At 40.8% G+C, this 26,953-nt stretch overlaps 1 protein-coding gene across 1 annotated transcript in view; it reads left to right on the forward strand.

Annotated features, from left to right (window-relative positions):
* Positions 1–26,953, forward strand: part of RYR2 (ryanodine receptor 2) — a 720,715-nt gene that overhangs the window by 334,210 nt on the left and 359,552 nt on the right. The window contains exon 26 of the mRNA XM_054975163.1: positions 4,540–4,699. Within this exon, the coding sequence (XP_054831138.1) occupies positions 4,540–4,699 (160 nt within the window). The remainder of the gene's footprint in view (positions 1–4,539; positions 4,700–26,953) is intronic.

Raw genomic sequence — 26,953 nt, forward strand, 5'->3', positions numbered from 1 at the left:
CAATGAGATGGATGACCACCAATAAGATTGGAGTGCTGTTGGTCAGTCACAAAGCTTCTCAAAGATTGAGAATTCAGCCTGTCTTTGAAGGGATTGCACTCCCCCACAGGAATAGGTTTGTAGCTTGGGAGTGTTGCTGGATCCTGGTGTAGCGTTGGAGGGCATGCCTCCTCTGTGGCATGTCGGCATCTTTTGTCAACTGCAGCGGATGTGCAAACTATGACTGTTCCTTGAAAACTGTGATCTGACCCCTGTGATCCATTCTCTGATTACATCTACTGTAATGTTCTCTACTTGCAGCTGTCCTTGCAAACTCTTAGGAAATGTCAGTTGGGCCAAATGTGGAGACCAAACTATTGTTGGTGGCTGGATACAGGATTATATCACCCTTTGCTGAAAGTTCTGCACTGGCTGGCCATCTATTTCTGGGCACAATTCAAAGTGCTGCTTTTTACATTTAAGGCCTTAAGTGCTGTGGGGCCAGGGTTGCTGAAAGATTGCCTCCTCCCATACTGTCCTACCCATCAGTTAAGGTCTGCCTCCCAAGCCCTGCTGTCATGCTCCCACCTGCAGAGGCAAGATTAGTGAAGACTAGAGACAGGACTTTGTCAGTGATGACAACTCTAACCTGGTACATACCTTACTGTCATTTAGACAATAGGCCAAAACAGGCAACTCAGTATTTGTTTTATGTCCTTGCCCTGTTTTTAATATTGGTAATTAATGTTGTTCATTTTATAATTTTATGGTATTATTTTTACTTGTGTTGTGAGCTACCTCTAGAGAGGTGACATACAAATTTTTCATGCCACTGTTCCAGAGGGCTAGCCATACTGCCACAATGTTCTATCATAGGAACGAAATGACAATATATTTTTGAAAATAAGAGTCTGAGGAAGGATCTTTAATTGCAAGTGCATTAATTGTTCTCCCTTCCTAGCGACGACACGATATGTGTGAGCTACTTTAGAAAACAATATAATGGGTTTTTTTTCAGGACTAAAATCCCAGATTGCTAAATATAAATGTGGGACATGTCACTGTAGTCAATGCATTAAAATAAATCTTTGTACTAATAATGAAAACAGGCTGAATGTTTACTGATGGTGAACATGAATTCTTATATTTAAAAAAGATTTTGTATTTTTTGAGATACTAGATTTTTAAAAGTATAATGACAGGCTGATCCATTTCTGTCATGCTACATCTTATTTTATGATTCACCATCGCCACATTGTGCTAAATTGTCATCAGTGCAATGTGTTTATTCAAACAAGCAAAAAATGCAGAATGATTTTTTGCTGACTCAAATGTCCTCGCAATTAATCATATAAATAGACATGTTAGAGTGAGAAGGAAAGTTTTTACACTTTTAAGTTTCACACTTTAAATAATGTGTACACACATTTATCCTTCAAAATGTAATAAAATAAAATTGTAAAAATGGAATCCATGGAATCACTATTAAATTTAAGTTACTTGGTGCTTTTCCTCCAGGCCTCACCTCCCAAAATCCTAATGATTAATTTATGGGCATTTCTCCAGAAATAATACATTGGCATAAATATTCCTTTCTTACTTCTATAAAAATGCATTATATACTGGAGAGGGGGTATAGTAAAGAAACTGGAAAATAACTTTGTCTAGAATAGTTCTGTTATGCTGATTTAGGGTATGAACTGAAGATTGTCAAGAGAATACTATTTGCAATAGCCTTTTTGATATCTGAGTCTCACAGACATAAGATTAATACATGAAACAATCCTTGTACAGCAATAGGTTTGTTATCCAGCACTTGATTATGTGGAATACTCAGTTAACTGGCATGCTTCACCCAATGTTGAACTCACAATCAGACAGAGACCTGTTAGCACATGCTGCATTGTGCCTGGGATGCTGCACAGGGTTATGTCACCCATGTGAGGCCTCAAAAAGGAGCCTCCTGTGCCCGCATCTTCTACATCCAGGGCTTGGTTGCAAATGGGACTACCATTTGCCTGTTGCGAGAGGGAGATCTCCTACCCCCTGCAGGCCCTTCCTGTTACCTTCTGGTTGGGCAGTGGGAGAAAAATAGGGGAATTGTCAGCATTTCAGTGTGCTAATGTCACTTAGATTGCAATTGTAAGTAATGACACATCACTAGAGATGCTCTAGCATTTGGCTAAAACTCTGTGGTTAAATTCTCCCCTCTCTGTTGATTGGACAGTTGCCTATCTTTGGTAGCATGCTGCTTGCAGCCTCACATATCTTCTCCCTGTAGGGTTCCATTCCGCTGCTGGGGATGGGGGACACCCGCTCCCACCTTCCACTCCCTGCCCCTACTTACCTGGCCAGTGGGGGATGCATGGGCATCCCATGTATCCCTCATATGGTTAAGAGTGCAGGACTCTAATCTGGAGAACCAGGTTTGATGTCTCACTCCTCCACTTGAAGCCAGCAGGGTAACCTTGGGTCAGTCACAGCTTCTAGCTCTCTCAGCCCCACCCACCTCACAGGGTGTTTTGTTATGGAGATAATAATGACATACCTCGTAAACTGCTCTGAGTGGGTGTTAAGTCATCCTGAAGGGTGGTATATAAATCAAATATTATTATTATGGTGCGCTCTCGGAGGGCGCAGTGTGCTCCCATGGGCCCAATTTGTGCCCAAAATGGGCCTCTGCAGTGCATGGGAGCATTCCCATGTTCTGCAGCAGCCAGATCCAGGCCAATTCAGGCCCGATCTGGACAGATTCAGGCCCAAAACGGGCTGATTTGGGCCTGAATCAGTCTGGACTGGGCTGGATCGGGCCACTGCAAAGCATGGGAGCACTCCGACGCTCTGCAGCAGCCCATTCCAGGCTGATTTGGACCCGATCCAGGCAGATTCAGGCCCAAAACTGGTTGATTTGGATGCAAACCAGGCCGGATTGGGTTGATTCGGGCCCTATTTGCCCCCCCTCTGGTGGATGATGTCACTTCTCTGAAGTAATGTCATCAGGTGGGCTCAGGAGTGCACATGCATGCGAAGCAGGTAGGTGCCAGGGCCCTCATCTGCCGGGAGGACAGGGGACCTGGCAACCCTATTTCCCTGGCTACAGTGGCCAACAGCTGTGGCTAGGCCCACTGACTCGCATGACTTCCCATTGCAGTTGTCATGTCATCCCCTGGCCCTTCTCCTCAACATTTGCTTTCAGTTGCTCACCGGGGAGCTAGCCTGCTGCTCTCCTTGTCTTGGCATGTTATGGGGTGGATGGTATAGCATTCACCTGTGATCTAGGGGAGGTATGTTACTGGAATCTCCATAGATCAGAGTAAAAAAAAATTAATTGGCATATTCCAATAATTAGTAATCCCCATACAGTTTAACAAAGTTTTAATTGTGTTTTGTGTAGAATCCCACAATTGTACTGTAGGAAATTATGTAAATATTCTATCATATTTTATCATATGCCTGAACATAACTCACATGACAAGATAATGTTAATGGGAAAGAATTTCCATTACATTTCCTCACTTCTCAGAGCAAAATTATTTCTTAAATGAAGTCAGTAATAAAATGAGTGTTGAGCTGATAGTGAATAGAATGGTATTCACAGTCATTACCCCTACCCTCAAACAATGGTTATACAATGCTCCCTCTTAACTAACTTACAGTGCTGTCCTAAGATGGTCTATTCAGAATCCTACTCAGGTCTATTCAGTGTAGCTTACTCTCAAGAAAGCATTATTAGGATTACACCATTACTTAAAATTTTATTCACAATTTTTTCTCTCCAAAGCAGTTTAAAAAAATTAAAAATACAATTTAAATTTAATACAATTTAATCCAACCCCCCTCCAATAATCACTGTAGCATGGGTCAGTTCTAGATCCAGTGAGCCAGCCAGTTTATCCAGTGCCCTCGTGTATAGCAAGCGTTCCCAATCTTGTTGAGCCTGTGGCCTTTGGGGGGTTTTGAGAACAGGTAGTGGGCTCCACCACAAAATGGTTCCCATGGGATCTGAGCTAGTCACAAAATAGCTGCTGTGAGGGTGGGGTAATCACAAAATGTTGGATGTAGGAAGCTATGCATTCCCTTATGGTGGAGGCACAGGCTTCTGAATGGGTGCTTCCTGCTGATGCAAATGTGATATTGCCTAGATTCTTCTGAAGCACCTCCAGCTCAAATACGTTAGAGAAAAGGCTGGACTTGCTCTTGGTGGCTATGCTTTGGAGAAGAAGTAAACAGGCACCAGGAAATCCATTGGCAGGCATCTTGGAGCCTGTAGATGCTATGCTGAGCAATGAGCATCTCTGTTTAATAGATATACTTTTGAAGAAATGTGAATCATGTTAACTGATGTTTAATCATACTACTGTCATACAGTGTTGCTAATTAGATGTGCAAGAAAACTACTGAGAATGCACTGGATATGTCATTCTGGTTCAGTGAACAGCATTATGTTACAATAAATAGATTATTGATACAAACTATGATAATGTTTTTTATGAACAGTTTAAAAATACAGACAAAATATATATAAAAAGTAAACTCAACAGTTTTTTTCCCATTTGTCAGTTACCTATTGTCTAGTGGATATAAACCTGCACCCATGGATTTGAGTTGTATAAAGCTGACACCCTCTCAGGAAGCCATGGTTGATAAACTGGCAGAAAATGCTCACAATGTATGGGCAAGGGATCGTATCAGACAGGGTTGGACATATGGAATCCAGCAGGTAAGTACTGACATGGATTCAGGAAATTCATTCACATTTGCAAGTATTGTAAACTCAGTTTTGTATTTTTAAGTGTGCTAAATCTGATAAATATTACTTTTTGGTCTGGAGCTTGGACCATTTTCTCTCTTGACTGTATACTTAATATATCTCTACTGTTAAACTTAAATGATGTGCCTTGAACATCTGTATTAACAGTAGTCCTGTTAAAGTCAAGGACACTATATTGTAATTAGTTTGTGGATCATGCCATCGTTTGGGTAAGTGTGGTGGGTTCCTTGGGAGCAAGTAAGGATAGGTGCTTAGAAAGATACTTAAAGAAGTTCAAAGTTGTTGTGTGTTTATGTGCTGAATAGGATATATTGACTGTCCTGGAACTCCTGTTATGTAGGTGCTGATTTGGGAATGGGGATTAGATATTATACCTTCAGATTTAAGTTGCAGAAAACAGGAATGTAGAGCTTATATTTTTGGTGGATATTTACTTGGAATAAAAACACAGGGAGCAATAGTGTGAAATATTGTCATTCCCCCAAGTTAGCTTACTTTTGATAGGAGAAACTACTCTTAAAATTGAATATTATTTAAACCTGAACGACATTTAAGGCAGACCTGTGTCTTCAAATGCAGTTCTGTCCCATTCAAACCTAAAACTAGAGCCAGTATAGAAGCATGACTTAAAACTCCAAAGGGGTGCTAGGCAGAAAGTATTAATCCCTTCTCCTCACTGCTCAAATCTCCACAGTTTTCCCCAGAAAGCTTTTTTCTACCAGCTGGTTTTCATTACTGGAATTGAGTTGTGCTAGCAGAAAAACTCTCTGGAGAAAAAGATGATGGACAAGTGGTGACTTAGTACTTACTGACTTTCTACACCTTTGGTAATTTAAATCACACTCTTATGTCAGTTGTGATTGAGGCAGACCCATGTTTGAAGACACAGGGCTGTCATGTGTTGTACATGGAACAGTCTAAAAAGAATGATACACTTTTATATGCGTGTTTTATGATAGATTATTATGAACACAAATTTAATCCCCTTTAGAAAGAAAAAACAAAACCCAAACTCACCTTCCAAGTCACAAAATATGTTACAAGTATTAGGAAAGTTTATATTACTAATATATAATACAACAACAGCAACAACAATAAGATTTTCACTGCTGCTAAAAGGTACAGTAGCATTTCACAGTGAGCAATTTTAGTTTTGATAAATGTGACCTTTGCAATAGTATCCTCTCTATGTTACTGACTCATTTTCAAACTACAAACAAGCTTTTTACATTAACATCCATTAATCACTATATTTTTTCCCTTTGGTTAGGCTTCTAAGTCAGTGAAATCTAAGCAGAGTTACTCTATTCTAAGCCCATGAGATTAGACTGGAGTAACTCTTTTTAGGATTTCACTGTAAAACTCACAAAATATGATTTTTTTTTGGTACTAACACTATATTTTCCATTAACAATTTGTCTAAATACTGTAATTTGTCACTAATTGTGTTTTTATCTTGTGTTTATATTTTTATGAACAGTATATTTTTATGATGATTCACTACCTTGTATCATGTTCGTTATAGCATATTTATGTTGATTATGTGTATTTCTAGGACATTTCATCATGCTCCTTTGTCATAGCGGGGTTATGGTAGGGCTTCTGGAGCCATTGGAAATCTGTCTGCATTATGATGCTAATTCAATTCCAATTTAATTGTTACACATCTTTTATGCAGGGCAACAATTAATGTTCCCTCTCAGAACTACTTTTGTTTCATGTAAATAGTTGCTTGTGTCTAGAGCTACAACATGATCAGACTGTATATTCACAATTAAGGAGGCTTTAAAAAAATTCCTAATATACTTGCCATTCAATCAGGTAGATATTTTAACACAGAGAGTAGTACATTTTAAACCAACATTAATGTAGTTGTATAGACTCACTAGCATGAATATAATTGCTCCCAGACTGGCGAACACCCCCCAAAATTGGTTCAATATTTTGTGTTTTTACTGAAGTATTGGCCTACACCATTTACAATTGTTTCCAACAAAACCATGTAGGGGGCAGCCTCATTACTTAATTTGTATTCATCTCAGTGAAAATATTTGTAATTTATTAATGGATAGGGATACATTGCAGTGCACAAGAACAACTGATCATTTATTAGAATACCAAAGCTTACAGTTTTCAACCTTTTATTTGAAGTTTAGTACCCAATTCTCAAATATTGCATGTATTTTTTAATGAAGTTGGATACATACCCATTCCCCTGTCAACTTTCTATTTTGCACCAATTCTCAACTTCATTGCTATTTAGTATTCTGGCTATGGATGCAAGGATTCCTCAAGCTTTGTTCCAGTTATGATTTCTCACTTCTTTAATCCATGAGTTTTGCTTTGATGATATTTTGTTGAACTTCTGTAACTTCAAGGAGGAGAACCCAAAAATTAAAAAAAGAATTATCCATTTTTAGGGTTTCCATGGACAAAGAGGAAGTCCATGGTCATCTACTTCTATACGTCCAAGAATCAAGGGTTCTGCAAAAAGTCAACTCATGAGTTGCAACATAAAAATAACCACAAAATAACAGATCCTTCAAAACTACCTGTATGCAAAATATTAAGATCTTAAAATAATGTATTGCAGTATGCAAAGACAATAGTTTTGAAGGAGTTTCAGTGTGTTATCCTATTTGTTATCTTTTTCTGCTTTACAACAAACTGGTATGCTTTTCCTGGGATCTCTGAATCTGAGGGTTACAGATATGTGCACTTATGGGACTAACTTCCATCTAACTTTGATGGAAGTTTTGAAAATGAACAGACTGAGATATTAAGCATATCTTTAACACAAGCATAAAATAATTCTATTTATTTATTTATTTACATTATTAATTGTCCACCTTCCTCACTGAGACTCAAGGTAGATTACACAGTATAAGTCAATATGATCAATGACTGGGGCATTTAATAAGCAATACAATAGGGTAAGAATTGTAGGAATTTGAACAACAGCAATCCAATATAGAACTGAAAAACAATGTTGAAACAAAACATAGGCAGATTCAGATATATTAAATGATGCAGAGAACTACCCAAGGAGAGTATACTTATGGCAATGACAGGACACAGTAATACAGTCTACAGACACTATTTATAATTTCTACTGTTATCTTCATTCAATTGCAAACAGATGCAACAAAAGCTATAACACTAAGGACAGGGAGTGGGCAGAAATTTGAATGACTTTCATCCCTTGTGTAGGAGGACATTGGGAATATTTCCTAAGCGTAAATTTTAATTTTTATGGTTTGGAATCTCTTCCAGTAATGCTGGCTATTTAGAGCTGAGAGAACAGCATGGTACGTGTAGATAGAGGTGCTCTTCAAAATTTTCTGGGATTCATCTTGCTCTTTAAAGCAGCTGTAAAATGAGTTCTGGTGAGCCTTGTCATACATTCAAATCTGACTGAACAAACGCAAAATAGTTGTACAGAAGCTGTTAATTGTAACAAATTATTGATTGATATCCTGTCCTAATTTTTCATTTTGTATTTCATTTTTTATTGAAAATTCTAAAATCCGAGAGGTATTTTGTACTTTGGGCAAATTCTGATCAGCTAGGTTTAGAATTGGAACAGTTAGGAGGTTTAGAATTGAGTCAGCAATTACAAGCATCCTTGAAGAAAAAACCCTTATTTTTTAGAGTTTAAATTGATGTAATTTAAAACAAGTTTCTAGGTTTGCATAAAATATATTTTCACAGTGTATCTATTTTTTTGCCCATGCTCTGGACATGAATCATAGCTCACAGAGCTGAGCAAATATTTAAGGGGCCTGAGCACTGTAGGCAACTCTAGGAAAGTTCTGGAATCCTGAGCAGTTTGTGATTTGATAAGAATCGGAGTGTCTCAGGAAAGACAATTCCTAATCTTAAATAGGGTCATGCTCTCAGGGCTGAAATGAGTAGACATGTCTATTATTTCACTTTTTACATAATTTTTCTATATTAATATAAACATTTTGTATCCATTATATTTTAATCGTATCAGTTTGATGAGGTAGACTAGACTAACTTTCATCTATTATAAATCATATTTTTAGAATCCATGTGCTGTATGTTAAATTCTGTCTTCTTTTAGAACTCATATTCCACATGTTATATTTTAGTGAGCCAAGCTCCTTTTTGTGAAGCATTCAATAGGTTTTTCACTTTATTTTAAAACCTTGTATACACACAAACATGCTAATGTCCAGCTGCTTTTTGCATATATATCCACATCCATTATATTGCAATTGCATGCATACAGTTCCCTAGTGAACCCCTTTCTAATAACTTCCTCCTCTTTTGCAATATTAACCATAAATTAGCTTACAGAATCTGTTTCTCATTAAGCTGCAAGTGTAATGAAAATTGCTACAAGACCTCACAACAGCTGCAAAATATGTAGTGTAAAATAATATTTAGACACCAAGAAGAAAAAAAATAAAATCAAAAGCTGCTTCTCACTTAAGTTCATACATAAACATTATATTGCTAGCCATTAAACAACAACTAATAATGCTTTTGTTTAGCTTCCTCATTGGATTATGTTACTGGTTACATTTGTCATCCTTGGATTATTGCTGTGAGATGTTACAGTACTACAAGGTAGTGTTGGGGGGGTTGAGATCCTTTAGTGGGAGAGCAAAATAAGGTGTGTACTAAACATCCAATGAAGTAATGTGTATTAAAGACACCTAGGGCAGAAGCTGGTGTTCCAAGAAACATGGAACTGTGACAGATCCATGTTTTCCCCTTTTCCCTCCCTTACAATGTCTAATTCAACCCAACACATGATGTTATGTGATGTCTTCACACATTATCTTTGCTCCACTCTTGCCATTGACAATCAATAGTGTCATCATGTGTAGGCAAGGCAGTTAACTAAGATATCGCAAGAAAGAAAGGGAAAGCTGCATATAATGGCAGAAGCTCTGTGTCTCTTGTAAAGATCTATCCTTAATCAGTCATGGAAATAAACATGATCTCAATAAATCATGTACTAGATGCTTTGAAGTGTCTCTTCCACATTTCTTTTTTTGTGTCTCAAAAATCATGACAAATTAAAGGGATACTGTCAAGTAGTTTATGCCCTAATTATGACTAATTTTTAGTATTAGAATCTACTCCATCAGAATGTTCTTATTTTCTCTGCTGGAATCCACCACTGCTTCCCAAGAAAACTTTTAAGAGCAATAGCCACTGTTTTGCATGACTGTACACGGTATTTTTATTCTGCTGCTGCAGAGCCAGCCAGCCAGCCAGCAGAAGGACCACACGTTATTTAGTATGCCCTCTTCACAGAACTGTGCTGACATCATTGATGACAGGGATCACAAACAAGTAAGTACTGTAAGTAAGGCACAGATTCCTAAAGTGCATTGGTTTGCAATGATAAAGGTAAAATAAATCCTGTGCTTAATACAAATACTTGACAGTGTCCCTTTAAGGAAGGATTATGTCTTCTTTCAGGCTTTTACCCATTTGAATTGAGAAGGCTTGTAAGATTGTAAAACTGTAAGCAAAAGCCAAAACATTCATAGTGAACAACAATACAACATACTCTAGGCTATGGTATCAATACAGCTTTTGTCATATCTAGTGTTTATTACATCTCTAAGTCTTTTATCAACTTTTCCAGTAGTTTCAAAATCTGTCTCCTTAATTATGAAAACAAACATTACAAAAACATACAATTGTGACTAAAGCTGAGTTCATTCTTAACTCTAAACCCATAATTAGGGATTGGTACTGGACTCCACTTATTCTGTCCCTTCCTCTTCCTCCTCCTCCTCCTCCTTTACTAGCAAATGTAATTTCTACAGTTTCCTGGACTGGAATTTTATTTCCATGTCTCTGGATCTCAATGTGACTATTAAGGAAAAATATCTACCATTTATTTTTCTCATATTAAAAATAATACTGTATTACATGAATGCATAAAAGACTCTTCATTTATATTTTATGTTGTTGTGAAGTATTGAAATAAATGTCCTAAAAGTTAACTTCAAAGAGAAGATCAAGAATGTCTGTTCAATATTTGCTGTAGAGTTTACATCCACATTACATATTGTTCTAGAGATCTGTGATTGGATGTCCTAATTTTTTAAAGCTTCAAAGCAACCTCATAATACCTCCAAACTGAGGTGGGACAGCGGTAAAAGAGGCATGATGCCCTTTCAGTCTGAGTTGTTTCTCTCAACTAAATTGCTCTCTTGAAACTATCTATTGGATGAATGGGAGAGGAAAGAGAGGTCTTCTGCACTATGCCTAATAACAGGGGATTGAGTGGTGATTTAATTTGGGAAAATAATGCAGAGGGAAACAGTTAACCATGCTCCCCAGGTCCACAATCCCAATACAGTTTGGGCCCCTATATTCTCGCCCTGGCTGCTTTGAAGATCTAAAAAATTATAGATCTCCCACAGAATTAGTTTGGTGCTGAATTTGATAGGTAAAGCAACACATGAATTCAGGAGTGAAAGTGTCTAGTACAGACTTTTATACTAGTCTGTAACCCTTACTCTAAAATATAAGTTGGGCACTGTAGTCCTATTTGTGAAAAGTGTCTTGCCTCTGATACTGGGTTGCTCTGACAGTGGTTTTCCCTAGCAAGTTCAGCCATATAGACTATATTTCCACTCCTTTGTCATATGAGACCAATAAAAGATACAGATTCCCTTGTGACAATTCAGTAGCAGGAGATCTGCATTGTGCAAAATATGGGTTTGTTGCCACTGGTGCAGGTCTTTGCATTAGCACAAGGCCGTTCGTTGTGGTCTTATGTTTGTTCTTAGTCTCTGAAATCTGTGCCTATCCACTGACTCAGCAGCATGAACTACAAGCTGGATTTCAAAATATTGTTTGGGTGGTGAGAGCTATTTTCCCTCAGGAAGTCAATTGGAACTCAAAGACCTCTATTTATTTAAGGTATTTTTGTTCCCCACATTATCCTGACATGGACATGACCCAAGGCAAGTAACAATAAAAATACAATGCAAAAATAATAATCTTTTGAAATCATTAAAATACATCATTAAAATAGCTAATGAAAAGAGATAACCCAGTACCCACATGTATATAGAGGTGCTCTTCAAAATTTTCTGGGATTCATCTTGCTCTTTAAAGCAGCTGTAAAATGAGTTCTGGTGAGCCCTGTCATACATTCCAATCGGACTGAACAAACGTGAAATAGTTGTACAGAAGCTGTTAATTGTTAACAAATTATTGATTGATATCCTGTCCTAGTTTTTCATTTTATATTTCATTTTTTATTGAAAATTCTAAAATCATGAGAGGTATTTTGTACTTTGGGCAAATTCTGATCAGCTAGGTTTAGAATTGGAGCAGTTAGGAAGTTTAGAATTGAGTCAGCAATTACAAGCATCCTTGAAGAAAAAACCCTTATTTTTTAGAGTTTAAATTAATGTAATTTAAAACAGGTTTCTGTTAATTGCTAACAGAGCAGCAATTGAAAAGTACTGACCCATAGCTGATCATATGCTTTACAATGGTGCGACTGCTAGGAGATCCTGTTGTGAGTAGTTCAGTTGCCATGTGGATATTGGGAGAGATGTAGGCTGCAGGTTATGGTGGACTTTAAGGGCAAGCACCAACACCTTGAACTGCATATGGAAACAGATAGGCAGCCAATGAAAAGACCTTGGGACCAGCTTAATATGATTCTAATGGGCAGCTGTGAAGTCAGGGTTTTAAATGCCATTTAATCAAGGCAGTGTGCTGTGTAGTCCCATCAGAGCGATCCCTACCCTAACCTCCCCTTGACTGAACTCAAATCCTTCTAAATGTAGTTATTTTATATGAGACATCAGGGAAACAGGATAAAAATAATTTATTTCCTACTAGGAATAGGAGAAATAAGGATATTCAATAAAGAGGCTCAAAACTATTTACAAATAACACACCAACTTTTGCTGTGCTCACAGCACAGTAAACAGCCAAGCTTTTTATTCTTAAGGTGAACATTGATTTTCCTTCAACCTTAAGATTCTTATAGAGCTCCTTCAAGATACCTCAAATCTTTAGTCCATTTCCCTCAGAAACTGGGTTCTGCTCTCTCAAGTATTCTCTATTTTCAGCCTGCTTTCCCACAAAAGTCAGATTCAGAGACCTAAAAGGGCTCCTTAGAAAGAATGATCAACCTACCCCTCCGTAAGCATAAAACCTATCTCCAAACATTCACCAATTAAGCCTATTAAGACAAATTCTGAGACATCCCAAGTCTCCTAAAAAGGATTTTCAGCGTAATCCTCTGAAGTCACAACCTCATCTGAACCAAACTGACAGTGTGACAGATTTTTCTTTTTTCATTCCCCCTTCCATCTGGCTTCTTCAGCCATCCATTGGACCTAATTGGTTGTTATCTGCTCTGTCCACATGCCACACATGCATACATTTGTCACAGAAGCCACTGTCAACAAATGAGTCATCACATTTCTCACCAGCAGTAGTTTCCAAGTCCTGTTCAGGGGCAGCCCCATACGTTACAGTACAGGATAATGGATTAGGATTAGAGATGGGCATGATCCGCATTATGATCGAAGAAAACCCACGATAATGGTGATCCCGATTGGGACCCGGCGGATTGTGCTCGGCCACAGCCAACGATCCAGCGATCGGGGGGGGGGGCTTGATCGGGGCTTGATCGGGGCGATCGTGCTCGGATCGGGAAGCCAGACACTCAGGCGCCAGCAATCTATTCCCCTGGCAACAGAGCCAGGGGAATGCCTGAGCTGTGTTTGCCCTCCTTCTGTCGCCCTGGAAACACGAATGGAAGCCCAGCTTTCCTTGATCAGCAGGGCTTCCTTCCAACCACGAAGCAGCAAAGCAGTCACCAGTTGGGAGAAGACAGCCAGGGGAGGGAGGGGGAAGGGAGTGTTCTGAAGCCATGGGCACTCCAGTCTCATCCGTGCAAACCCTGATAGGCAGCTCTGACGGCCAAACACAGGCCAGACCCCCCCCCCCTGAGGGGAGGCAGCTCGTCACCGTCTCCCCGTGCCCACCGGGCCCGGCGGCCGCCGCCACCACTCACCTTCCCACATAGCTGGGAATAGCAGCGGCACCCCGCTTTGGCCTCCATGATTCACGATCCATGGATCAGGATCAGGAGATGATTGGTGTGGATCGTTTATTGGGGATCGTCGCCGGCACCAATCCACGCTCAGCTGGATCATTAATTTATTTTGGATCGTGTCCATCTCTAATTAGGATAACTAAAAATTAAGATAACTTCCAAAATAAAAGCATTTTCTACCGTATTTGTCAGTATTTTCTACAGAAGGCCTAGATCTAATAGAACTCCCAAGTTTTTAACTAAATCTTTCAATTAAAACTGCTCTTCATTAATACTGGAGAAAATTATTCTATTCAATTATTTTAAATTATATTCAAAATTATTCTATTCAATACAGACTGCTTACTACTGAAACATTGCTTATATCTCATTTGGATTCAACTTATTCTTCCTCAGCTCCTTAACCTCTGCCTTCAGCCACTGGCTCAGCTTGTGGCTATTTAATTAAGATAATATACAAATGACTGTGCAATCCTAAGCAAAGTTACTCCAGTATAAACCTATTGAAATCAGTGGCTTAGGCAGGAGTAACTCTGCTTAGGATTGCACTGTATCATCTGCTTATTGATAATACCCCATTCTAAAACTGCATGATCTTGTTCATGAGTCTCTCAGATATTAAACAAGAAGAAAAGAACCAAACCATATGTAAGTCCCCGCTCCCTGCTCCCCTCTGCAGATCCCATGGATCTGATTTGTCATTCCTCTCTATTGTCTTTCGAGGACTTCTCCTACTATGCCCTTCTAAGCATGGTCTATTAAAATCTCTGAACCATTTGAATGCTGCTCCACCCAAATTTACACCTCCCTCAGATGCTTCATTAGTCCATGGTGTCAAAAAGCAGCCAAAAGATAGAATAGAAGTAGCAAGAATGCATTCTCCTTAACCATTTGGATGCAGTGACTGAAATCATATTTGTCCCAAAGCCCAGCCTAAAGGCTCACTGAAAAGAGTTCAGGGCATTATAATTAAAACCTTTAGGAGCAATTACACAGCTAACATACTACAGCAAGCCCTTCAGAAATTCATTAGTAGAAATATGTACATTAATTTATTGTTAATTGGTTGAAAAACAAACAAGAAGCGAACTGTATTATTAAGCAGTTATTTATATTACTAAAAATTAAATGTGGAAATCCTAGTTTTCTTATCTACTCACATTTCAAGTACAGTTGTTGAAAACAACGAACAGTCTCAAAACAGTAAGTTGATTTGTTGGTACTTGAGGTACCATATGTCGAACTTGTAATTTTCAAAATTAAATCTGCATTTCTTCATAATTGAGAGTATGTGGCATCTCTTTATAAGCATGTTCAAGAGATATATTTGTAAACTGAAGAAATAAAATTACATAGGTTACACCTGATTTTTAGCACTCCTGTAGCCATATCTTCCTGCAATACTACTGTAACAGTCCTGCTGTGCTGATTCAATGCAAAGGCTTATGATGGTGTGATGATATAGCAATAAATATTGTTTGAAGTGATTGTTTTGGTGCAAAAAGTCAGCCAGCCAAAATAGAGATGGCAAAGATTATAGGTCTCTGTTCAGGGGTAAAAAGTAAATTGCAGTCATGCATGACCCTACTTGGAATAACAGCCAGGTAGGAGGGAAGTGGGGATTTAACCCTTCAAACCCTAGGTGGTTTTGCAAATCAAAACAAGTTCCACATGTTTTTATTAGCACTTTAAAGGGGAAAAAAGATGAGGATCAACCCCCTTAAAGTGTTAATTACACTATAAGGCTGGATTCAATTAGAGAAACTCTTTGTGGGAACTGAAGTGTAAAACCCCTCTCAACTAGGGTTGCCATTCTCCCGCCCAGGGCGGAGAATCCCCCGATCCCACCCTTTCCTCCTGTGCCCACTTACTTGGCTGGTGGGGGGCGCTCCCTGGGGTGCCCCCTCCCTGGGTGGGGGGTGCGCTCCCGCACCACAAGAGCGGGCAGCGGCAGCGGTGAGAGCGAGTGGCAGCAGTGAGAGTGGGCGGTGGTGACAAGAGCAGGGCATTCTCACTGACACCACCCGCTCTTGCTGCCGCCCGCTCTCGCCACCGTGGCCCCTGTGCGCCAAACGAGAGCAAGCCATGGTGGTGGCAAAGACAAGGACCCCCTTTGACCTAGGGCACCCTCTGACCCCGCATGATGATGTCACTCCCCACGTGATGACATCATCACGTGACCCAGAAGTGCACACATGCAAAGAAGAAAGCCACGGTAAGTACCGGCTCCCATACCCCTGCTGGGAGAGTCCAGGGGATTGGGGGATCCCCCGTCGAGGAACTCCAGGTCCCTGACAATCCTACTCTCAACATGATTCTGATCCCAACCATGCATGCTTTCTGTTTGCTTTGTATGGGTAAACTGCGATCTGCAGTCTTCCTCGTTTTAACCTAATTGAGAAATCCTCCTTTGAACTCTTCCCCCTTCATTTGATGGAAATTTTCTCATTTACCAAAAGGAAAACATTGGCACAACCCAATCATTTTAATAAGTTCTTCCTATGATTATGTTCCTTAATTTTTTGAATCTCCTACCAAACCTGCCACCCTCAATTGCTATTGTTGTATGGTATAATATGGTCCTGTGATTTTATATCAAAGTAAAATATTTAGTTTTAGGAAATAATTGTAATAGTTGTGCAAAATTTTTGTACTTGCAAGTGATATTAAAAAGGAAGAGATGAATGTCAGAGAATAAACAGGATTGGTGGCTTCAAATATTGATCAATTAATTCTCAGTTTTGTCTATGACATAATGTGACCAATCTGACTCATCAAAACATTTAGATATTGTCAAACACTTGGATAATTTGGTCAGATAATTTGCATCATTCATATTTTACATACGTATATATGATTTAAAATGAAACACTTGTTAAACCACCTTTACATCCTGATATCTTTTTTCACTATGCCCATCTATCTAAACTAGCTGCTTTGTACCTTCGCATCCTGGTGCCCTCCCTTGTAATACTCCACCTACCTTCAGCTGGGATATAAAGACTCAGGCATATCTATTCCTGCTTGTATCTGAAGAAGGGAGCTCAGATTCTCAAACCCTAAAAATCTTGTTGGTCTCTAAGGTGCCACCAGACTCAAATCCTGTTGTTAAGGTACTTTGTACATTGAGAAGTGTATAGAATAAAAGGTTTGAATTTTTTTTTACTGGTATCTTACTACTGACTAATCAAAGTTACGTATATTGTCTCCCACATCTGAGAATACTGGAAAGCATGGAATGGTGTGCAAGCACTGAATGTATTTCCTCTTGAGGCAAGACAATGGGTGATTCTTTCTTCTGCACCCCCACTTTGTTCCTTCAAAGCTGAACACTCGTTGCACTGCTCATCCATAAAATCTGTTGAGTGTATCGGATGTAGATAGCATATGCATCCCTATTTATTATTAGTGTGCTTACATAACAGAGCATAAATAGAATTGGTTGGGTGCTCTTGAGACTAAAACAAAGTAGCTGGGAAGCTGGGAGGGGATGAAGCAAGAGCTTCCCTGCCACTTTGTTTCCAAAGGACTGTGCAAAACACTTGGTTTCCCCCCTCTTTTTCAAAGCCTGAAACATGCCTGGGAGGGAGGGAAAAGGAGCCATTTCATCCTTTCCTGGCTTTTAAAGCCAGGAGGAATGCGCAGTAACATTACTATGTTACAATGTTACAACATTCCAACCCTTTCTTGCCGTTGGAAAAAAAAGAGAGTGCGTGCATGCCCCAAAGGAGGAAGGGAAAGACCAGCCACTTAACCCTTTCCTGCCTTTTAAAGCCAGCAGGGAATAAGCAAACTCCTGCAAACATGGGAAGCAAACAATAAGTTCCAGTGCAAAAAGGACCTCAGCTGATGGGAGGGGGATGCCCCTCCTGTCAGCAGAAAAAAGCAGCAAGCCCTTTGAAAGCAGCAATACTTTTCTTGCAGGCAAGAAAAGTGTTGTTGCTTTCAAACACCTCCTATCAGCTGAAGGCTGCCGAGTGAACACCTCTACTGCAGAAAGCCCATCTCTGGTTGCCTAGGAAATTGATTGATGGTGCTAGGCTGTCTGCAGTGATGAAAGGAAAAACGAACCATGAACTGGCCTGGTTCCTGACGAACTTTGATTTGGTTCATGTCTGCTCTGGCCTAAGGTCTATCTGTGTATCTGCAATGTACAAATCAGTCTGAGACCCTTGTCCCCAACCCCTTTTTTAAGTCCAAGTTTACACTTGCATTTTGTGGCATACTCATACTATAATTTGGATCAAGATTATCATGCTTTGTAATAAAAACCTGCACATGTCAAATGCTTCTCCAGTATAATTAAAATAAACAAAAAACCAATGCCTTAATTTTTGTCTTCTACCCAAATGGAAAGGTATGCTGCTTAGTAATATTGGATCATAGTAGGTCCCTGGTAAAAAGGTATAAAAGTTAGTGGCTCACAAAACAATGATCTGACAGTGAGCATAAGGGTCATATTTATGAGAAATCTGTGACTCCCTTACACACCGCCACCCACCATAAACCTCTCTTTCCAGGTTTGGGGCTTCATAGACAGTTAAAGGCCATCACAATATGCCACTGTTCAATCTCTGTTTACCAGGCAGAGAGCCCTGGCCCAAATACACAGAGTCCTCTTTCTCTTCTTCTAGAGGCTTCGCCAGATAGGCAGCCAGCTCCCAATATCTACTTCACCCAGCTACTGCCTAGGACTATTGGGGAGAGGGAACTCAGTGTTCCTTCAGATAGCCAGTTTGGTATAGTGGTTAAGAGCAGCAGGACTCTAATCTGGAGAACCAGGTTTAATTCCCCACTCCTCCATTTGAAGACAGCTTGATGACCAAGGGTCATTCACAGCTCTTCCAGAGCTCTCTCAGCCCCACCCACCTCAAAGGGTGATTGTTGCAGGGATGATAACATATTTTGTAAACCGCTCTGAATGGGTGTTAAGTTGTTCTGAAGGGCAGTATATAAATCGAATGTTGTTATTATTATCTATTCCCTGCTGCAATCATTTAATTAAACTTGACCCATTTGTCGTGACCAGAGTGTTTGAGGTTTGTGTGTGTGTGTGGCCTTATTTCCACTCAGTCAACAACTTCAAGTTAGCCAGGGTTAAACCAGAAGCAAAAAATAACTTTTATTTATAAGATAGAACATTGGAGGGAATGTTTTCAAAACATGTATGTATTGTGATTAAACAGAGAATGTTTCAGTATATCAGAACAGGTATTAATAGCCAGCTATATCTCTGCTGCCTCCCATAGCAGCTTCCAAAACCTTCTCCCTCAGTTACTCCCTTCCAAGGGACTCCAGTAGTTACTGGCCTAGCATTTTGCCTGTTCTCACTAGCTGTTTCTGAAGAGAAGCGGAGATGGAATCAGTCTGTCCATCACAGGTCTTTTGAGAACAGAGAGAGCATATTGTTAATCTTGAATTTCATTTTTTTTATATAGCATTCTAAAATAATGTTTTTATATGGAGAATTTTCCTTAATAGCCTATCTACACATCAGCATTAACTTAATGCAGATAATTTGCACACAAGAAACAGTTGCTTCATACATTTCTTAGTTTCCCTATATTGCTGAAAATCACGCTGTATTTGATAGATTACAGCAAAGCTTTTGACTGTGTGGATCATGGAAAGCTACGAAATGAAAAGAAGAAATGGGGGTGCCACAACATTTGATTTTTTTTGATGCACAACCTGTACTCTGGACAAGAGGGACAGAGTATGGGGAAACAGAATCATTTCCAATTGACAAGGGTGTCAGATACGGATGAATATTATCTCCCTTTCTGTTCAACTATGCAGAGTATATCATAAGGAAAGCTGAATTAGATCTAGAAGAAGGTGGAGTGAAAATTGGTGGAAGGAACATTTAACAATTTGAGATATGCAGATGACACCACGTTATTGGCAGAAAATAGTGAAGACTTGAAACAGCTACTGAGGAAGGTTAAAGGAGAAAGCGCCAAAGCAGGATTACAGCTGAATATCAAGAAGGCAAAAGTAATTACGCAATTTTAAAGTTGACAATGAGAAAATCAAAATTGTTCAAGACTTTCCATTCCTTGGTTCAATCATCAACCAAAAGGGAGACTGCAATGAAAAAGTCAGAAGAAGATTAAGCCTTGGAAGAGCAGCTGTGAGGGAGTTAGAAAAGATCCTTAAAGATAAAGATGTCTCTGGGAACCAAGATCAAGATAGTCCAAACTATGGTATTCCCCATTACTATGTATGGATGTGAAAGTTGGACGGTGAAGAAAGCTGACAGGAAGAAAATTGATTCATTTGAAATGTTGTACTGGAGGAGAGTTTTGCGGATACCATGGACAGCCAAAAAGACAAATAAGGGGGTACTAGATCAAATCAAGCCTGAATTCTCCCTAGAAGCTAAAATGACAAAACTAAGGCTATCATACTTTGGTCACTTCATGAGAAGTCAAGATTCTCTGGAAAAGTCAATAATGCTAGGAAAAGTGGAAGGCAGTAGAAAAAGAGGAAGACCTAAAACGAGATGGATTAACTCAATAAAAGAAGCCACGTCCTCCAGTTTGCAGGATCTGAGCAAGCTTGTTAATAATGGAATATTTTGGAGGTCTTTTCTTCATAGGTTCGCCATAGGTCGGAGGTGACTTGACGGCATGTAACACACACACAATCAAGTGTTGCTACAAATATCAGAGTTCAAATTACATGTGTTCTGTGTATAAAGGACTTGTCATTGGTTCCTCTTTAAAAGGCAAGCTCCAAAGGGGAAGCTGTGCTAATCTTTTGCAGCCAAAATAGCAAAGGATCTTGTAGCAAAATAAAAACTAACATATTTATTTTTGAGCTAGAGCCCATTTTGTTAGACATATGAAGTGTTCCATTGGTTTAGACAGAGAGAGAGCAAGACCCCTAAAGCTAGAAACAACAGAAGGGTTGTGTAGGGCAGGGGGAAGTCGTTATAAAAAGAAGGCTCATTTTCCGAGGACACAAGTATTTTATATTACAATGGAGAATGCAGATGAAAGCAAGGTCCACTCAGAAGAGTAAGCATTCGATCTTTAGTGACTGTGAACTACTTGAAATTGCTGATGAAAGTAGGAAGAATCTGAATAATGTACATAAAGTAGCAAGGAGAGACAGTTGATCCTTCATTTTACATGTGTGAACGTATGAAAGGAAATGAAGATCTTGAAGGGAAAAGATGTATTTTATATACATGCATAACTTTTATGCTTGCTAAGATACTCCTGTGTTTTGTATGTAGATATCTGAGCATGAATACAAAATTTATTTACTTATTTAATGTAATTTTATATCTCAGCAAGTTTCAACTAGACAAACATGCAGTTAAGCTGTTCCATAAATAGCATTAAAGGAAGAATTTTTTAAGCCTGAGGGGGGAAAAACAAACTATTTAAATTTGGCATTGAAAATGCATCAGGCTGACCATAATATAGTGTTCCGCAGCTGAGGTTCCACAATAGAGAAGGGCTGTCCTCCCTGGCATCCCACCTCAGTTCTGAGGACAGGAACAGGATCCTCTGATGCTGATCTCAATTGTTAAACTGCTCATATGGGAACAGCCAGTCCAGTATGTATGCAGGCCTCAGATTGTTTACAGATTTTACAGTGCAGTCCTGGGGCCAGCCATGCCACCGGCACCCACTCACCTGCATACCTACAGCACTGCTTGTCCACTCCATAAGGACCTTTGTGGAAGAGCCATGCCAGCAGCCAAGCCAAACAAGGTGCAGTGAAGCCACAGCAAGAAACATGCATCCTGCCATTCCCCTGGCAAACCCCTCAGCATCCCCAAATGGCTGCAACACCCCCATGACAGGCCTGCGAGTGGCAAGCAAAGGGGCAACTAAAGCATGCGCTTCAGTCTCTGCTGCCTATCGATACCTTCATCCCCCCGCCAGAGAGCAGGCAGCCAGAGACTACATGCCCCTGTGGTCACGGAACCTTCATCGAGGCGTATAGCTGGGGGGAAGCCATCCAGGAAGGAGCCTCAGTGCCATGGGGGCAGTCCCTGCTGGGACTGACTGGGCTATCAATCCCCGCACCCCACGGGTGGCCCCCCCAGTGGCCCCCACTCGCTGATGCCACCCCCTGTGGAGAGCAGGCACATGGGGCAGAAAGACTCTTCTCAAGCACACATGCAGTAGCCCCAAAGTGGCACCTGTCCTGGGATCTGCCCCATGCACGGGTGGGGGGAGTTGCCCAAACAAGTAGCAGGCACGGCAGCCTCTGAATGGTGAGGGCCAGGCCGTGATGGGAAGCTTTTCTGGACACCCAAGTTGCACCCTTATGCAGGCTGGGGTCACAGAGTAACCCTTATCACTGATCAGGCAGGTCATGGGCCCATGTCCCCCTGGCATTGCTAAGGGCACTGAGCCACCTCATGAGGCCTGGGTTCCCAGACCCTCCTTGCATGGGTTCGGGCATTTTCCTCAGTCATGTTACCTGTGGCCTTATGACACCCTCCTGTGCCGACATTGGATGCCCTGCCAAACAGGGCCAGCCTACCTCACCCTGTTGCACATAAATGGGTGCAAAGGAGGTGGTCCAATCCCTGCCTCCAATCATGCCCTGCCAGGAAGGAGCTCACAGGGATCTCACTCTGGCAGTTGTCAAGGCTGCACGATGTTCTCCCACAGCTGCTGGCCAGCTTCCCCTTGCTGGGGTAAAAGGGCCACTCACCATGACCAAAAGAATCCTCTGGAGAGAGTGGGCAGGGGAGCGGTGCAACTGGAAGTGGGAGGCTCATTGAGCCTGAGCAGCCTTCAAGGGCCTAGTCTGTTTGGGACTGTTAACCCAGCGAGTACTGCAAGAGAGCTGGCATGTGCTCGCACCACCACAAGTGTGTTCCAATCTCCCTCGACTGGTATTCCACATGGAACAACCAAAGCCCTCAAAAAACAATGCTCCCAAACTATACATTAAGTTGTTTCAGAAAGATATCATGGTCGCTGATATCAGAAACCACCAGGAGATTCAAAAGAGTCATGCTCCTCTGTTTTCTACCAATGATCATCCATCAAGATGACTAAGACAGTTTATGCTCCCAAACCAGGTCTGAAGTTGGATTAGTCTCATCTTTCAATGTTTGGAGTTGCACTTCCTCCATTTGGTTGAGCACCTTTCCAAAAAGAAGATATTTTCAACCTTGCTACGGTAGCTTGGATTTTGTGTGTGTCCATGGCAAGTTTTTTAGAAATGGGACACATGACAACCATATTCAAGACAACACCATCCATCTGTAATGAAGCATTTGCCACCATCTGGACTAAGTGAGTTAATCTGCTACAGTCATTTGTTAGAAGTAGGGGCGTGCAATTTGGGTTTCCAATGTACCTAAATTGGACTTGATTCGCAATGATTCGGGACTTCCAAATCGGGCCCAGCAATCAAAGCTTCCCAAAGCGATTCTTATCACTTTGGGAAGCTTCAGGTCAAGGAGTTTAAATACCCCTTTGCAGCAGCATGGAAAGGGGCATTTAAACCTCGAGATCTGCTGCTTGGCTGCAGAGATCCCCGCCAAGCAGCTGATCCAGCCAGCAGGGGTTTAAATGCCCCTTTCCATGCTGCTGCGAAGCAACACGGAAAGGGGCATTTAAACCCATGGATCAGCTGTTTGGTGGGGAGATCCCCACTAAACAGCTGATCCTAGCCTTCCCCACCACCCTGCTGGCTGCTGCAGCGGTGGAGGAGGCGGTATGGGTGGTGGAGGAGCCAGCTCCGGCCTTTCCCACTGCCTAGCTGTCCACTGCGGCAGCAGAAGAGACAGCGCAGGTGGCAGAGGAGCTGGCTCCGGCCTTCCCCACTGCCCAGCTGGTCGTCTTCCTGGTTCCCGGCTAGGTAAGTGGGGTGGGGTGGGGGTGGGGGGCTGAGGGACTAATTGGGGGGCTGGGGTGGGGTAAACCTGAAGCAGGAAAACCGAATTTCCCCCTATGCATACCCCAGCCAGGATGAAGAAGGATTGAGCACAGACATGACAGTCCATATCAATATAAACTATATATTCATCATCTCTGGCCGCAGTAACTTTCAGTCACTAAGTCAATACAGTTGTATTATTATAACATCCTGAAATTCAAGTGCAGAAATAATGGTGTCTAGGTCAGATTGGATGCAATTGATTTTGTCTTCCAAATGCTTGCCAGTATGTCATGATGAGCAACCAAACATTCTAGTATATGTCATATATCGATTTATTCCAGATATTTATATCCTGCCTGCCAGCCAGCTTGGTTCACTAAAAAACAAAAAGCAGCATAAACTATTGAAAACAGTGGTTGTTGTGGATTTTCCAGGCTGTATAGCCGTGGTCTTGGCATTGTAGTTCCTGACATTTCGCCAGCAGCTGTGGCTGGCATCTTCAGAGGTGTAGCACCGAAAGACAGATCTCTCAGTGTCACAGTGTGGAAAAGATGTTGGCAGGTCATTTATATCTCCTCAGGAGTTGAGCTGAGTCATCCTGTAAGAGTTTCCCAGGGTGTGGAATGCTAATGGAGGGAGGCTTCACTGTATCCTGAGGAGGTTCTTTTGCATATGGATTGGTGCTTGATGTGCTAATCTTCTCTGCAGGGCTGTTGTCGGATACAGGGTGTTTTGTTAGCCTGGTGTTTTTCAGGACTGGAAACCATGCTCTATTCATTCTTAAAGTCTCTTCTTTCCTGTTGAAATTGTGCTTATGTTTATGAATTTCAATGGCTTCCCTGTGCAGTCTGACAAAGTAGTTGGAAGTGTTGACAAGTATTTTAGTGTCCTGGAATAGGATACTGTGTCCTGTTTGAGTTAGGCTATGTTCAGCCACTGCTGATTTTTCAGGATGGCCAAGTCTGCAGTGTCTTTCATGTTCTTTTATTCTTGTCTGGATGCTACGCTTTGTGGTCATCCACAAAATCAGTTCTCTGAAACTCAATCCACAGGACATACTCGTCAGTTTTGGTGTTGTATCCCTATTTACCAAGGTTACGATAAAAGACACAATCACACTTATTAATCAGATTTTTCCAGAGGATGTAACAGCCTTATTCCACCATTGTCTGACAACCAGTTACTTCCAATGGGATAACGAATTCTATGAACAGATGGATGGGGTGGCCATGGGAAGCCCTCTCAGCCCAGTTATAGCAAACTTCTACATGGAACATTTTGAAAAAACAGCTCTAGAATCAGCACTCCACAAACCTACAATCTGGTTCCGGTTCATGGATGATACCTTTATCATTTGGAGCCATGGTGAGGAAGAATTGATGGAATTTTTAAACCACCTCAACAATATCCACCTGAACATACAATTCACCATGGAGAAAGAAACCAAGGGTAAACGTCCATTTCTAGATACCTTGGTCATCCGCAAAGCAAACTTTCAGTTAGGTCACAAGGTCTACAGGAAACCAACTCACACGGATCGGTACTTACACAAAAACTCCAATCACTACACTCGACAGAAAAGAGGCATAATAAAAACATTAGTAGACCGTGCAAGACGGATATGTGAACCGCACTTTCTCAACGAGGAAATTAATCATCTAAACCACGCACTTCAAGCAAATGGCTACTCCAGAAATGAAATCAGAAGAGCGAGTAAACCAAGGATAAATCAAACAATTAAGGAAAAACAGTCTCCCACAGGAAAAGTGTTTTTGCCATATATCAAAGGAATTACTGATCAGATGGGAAAGCTTATGAAAAAGTACAGCTTACAAACAGTATTCAGACCCACCAGAAAAATACAACAGATGCTACGTTCAGCAAAAGACAGTACAGACCCCCTCACCTCTGCAGGAGTATACTGTATACCCTGCAGCTGTGGACAAGTTTACATCGGGACCACAAAGCGTAGCATCCAGACAAGAATAAAAGAACATGAAAGACACTGCAGGCTTGGCCATCCTGAAAAATCAGCAGTGGCTGAACATAGCCTAACTCAAACAGGACACAGTATCCTATTCCAGGACACTAAAATACTTGACAACACTTCCAACTACTTTGTCAGACTGCACAGGAAAGCCATTGAAATTCATAAACATAAGCACAATTTCAACAGGAAAGAAGAGACTTTAAGAATGAATAGAGCATGGTTTCCAGTCCTGAAAAACACCAGGCTAACAAAACACCCTGTACCCGACAACAGCCCTGCAGAGAAGATTAGCACATCAAGCACCAATCCATATGCAAAAGAACCTCCTCAGGATACAGTGAAGCCTCCCTCCATTAGCATTCCACACCCTGGGAAACTCTTACAGGATCACTCAGCTCAACCCCACCCCTCCTGAGTAGATATGTGTTTGTATTTGTTATCCGCCCAGAGCCTGCGAAAGCGGGGAGGGCGGAATATAAATATAATAAATTAAATTAAAATTAAATATAAATGACCTGCCAACATCTTTTCCACACTGTGACACTGAGAGATCTCTGTCTTTCGGTGCTACACCTCTGAAGATGTCAGCCACAGCTGCTGGCGAAATGTCAAGAACTACAGTGCCAAGACCACGGCTATACAGCCCGGAAAATCCACAACAACCATCGTTCTCCGGCCATGAAAGCCTTCGACAATATATTGAAAACAGTAATCAAGATCAAGTTCCATAGAAAACTAACAGCAGACAGCATAGTCAATAAAAGTAACTAGATATGTAAAAGTGGCAGTTTAAAATCAAGCATCACAAGGTGTGTAACAGAACAATAACCATATATCTAAAAGCTTAGGAGATTTGATACATTTTACCTGATTCTTGAAGGATAACAAATCAAACGGAAGGATATTTCAAAGCTGAGGGGACACAGTTAAAAAGCCTCTGCTCCTAGTCATGATGCATATCATTTCTGAAAGTGACTGAGTTGGCCTTCAAAGGAAGATCTCAGCAGATGGGCAGGAATGTATGGAAAAATACAGATTTTTAGAAATCCTGATCCAAGGTCACTTAGGGTCTTAAAAGTAAAAAAACAACAACTGCACAGCTCTTTCAGTTTGGCATGAAAACTGGCAGGAACGCAATGAAGTTTTTCTAAGGCAACATTGGATCTCTGTAGCTGGAATCTGTCAACAATCTGGTCATGGTATTCTCTACCAATTGCAGTTTTGAACCATATTCAAAGACATCACTATGTAGCATGTTTTGCTGTAAGAT

The sequence above is a fragment of the Eublepharis macularius genome, chromosome 1 (genome assembly GCF_028583425.1).
Source record: "Eublepharis macularius isolate TG4126 chromosome 1, MPM_Emac_v1.0, whole genome shotgun sequence".
NCBI lineage: Eukaryota > Metazoa > Chordata > Lepidosauria > Squamata > Eublepharidae > Eublepharis > Eublepharis macularius.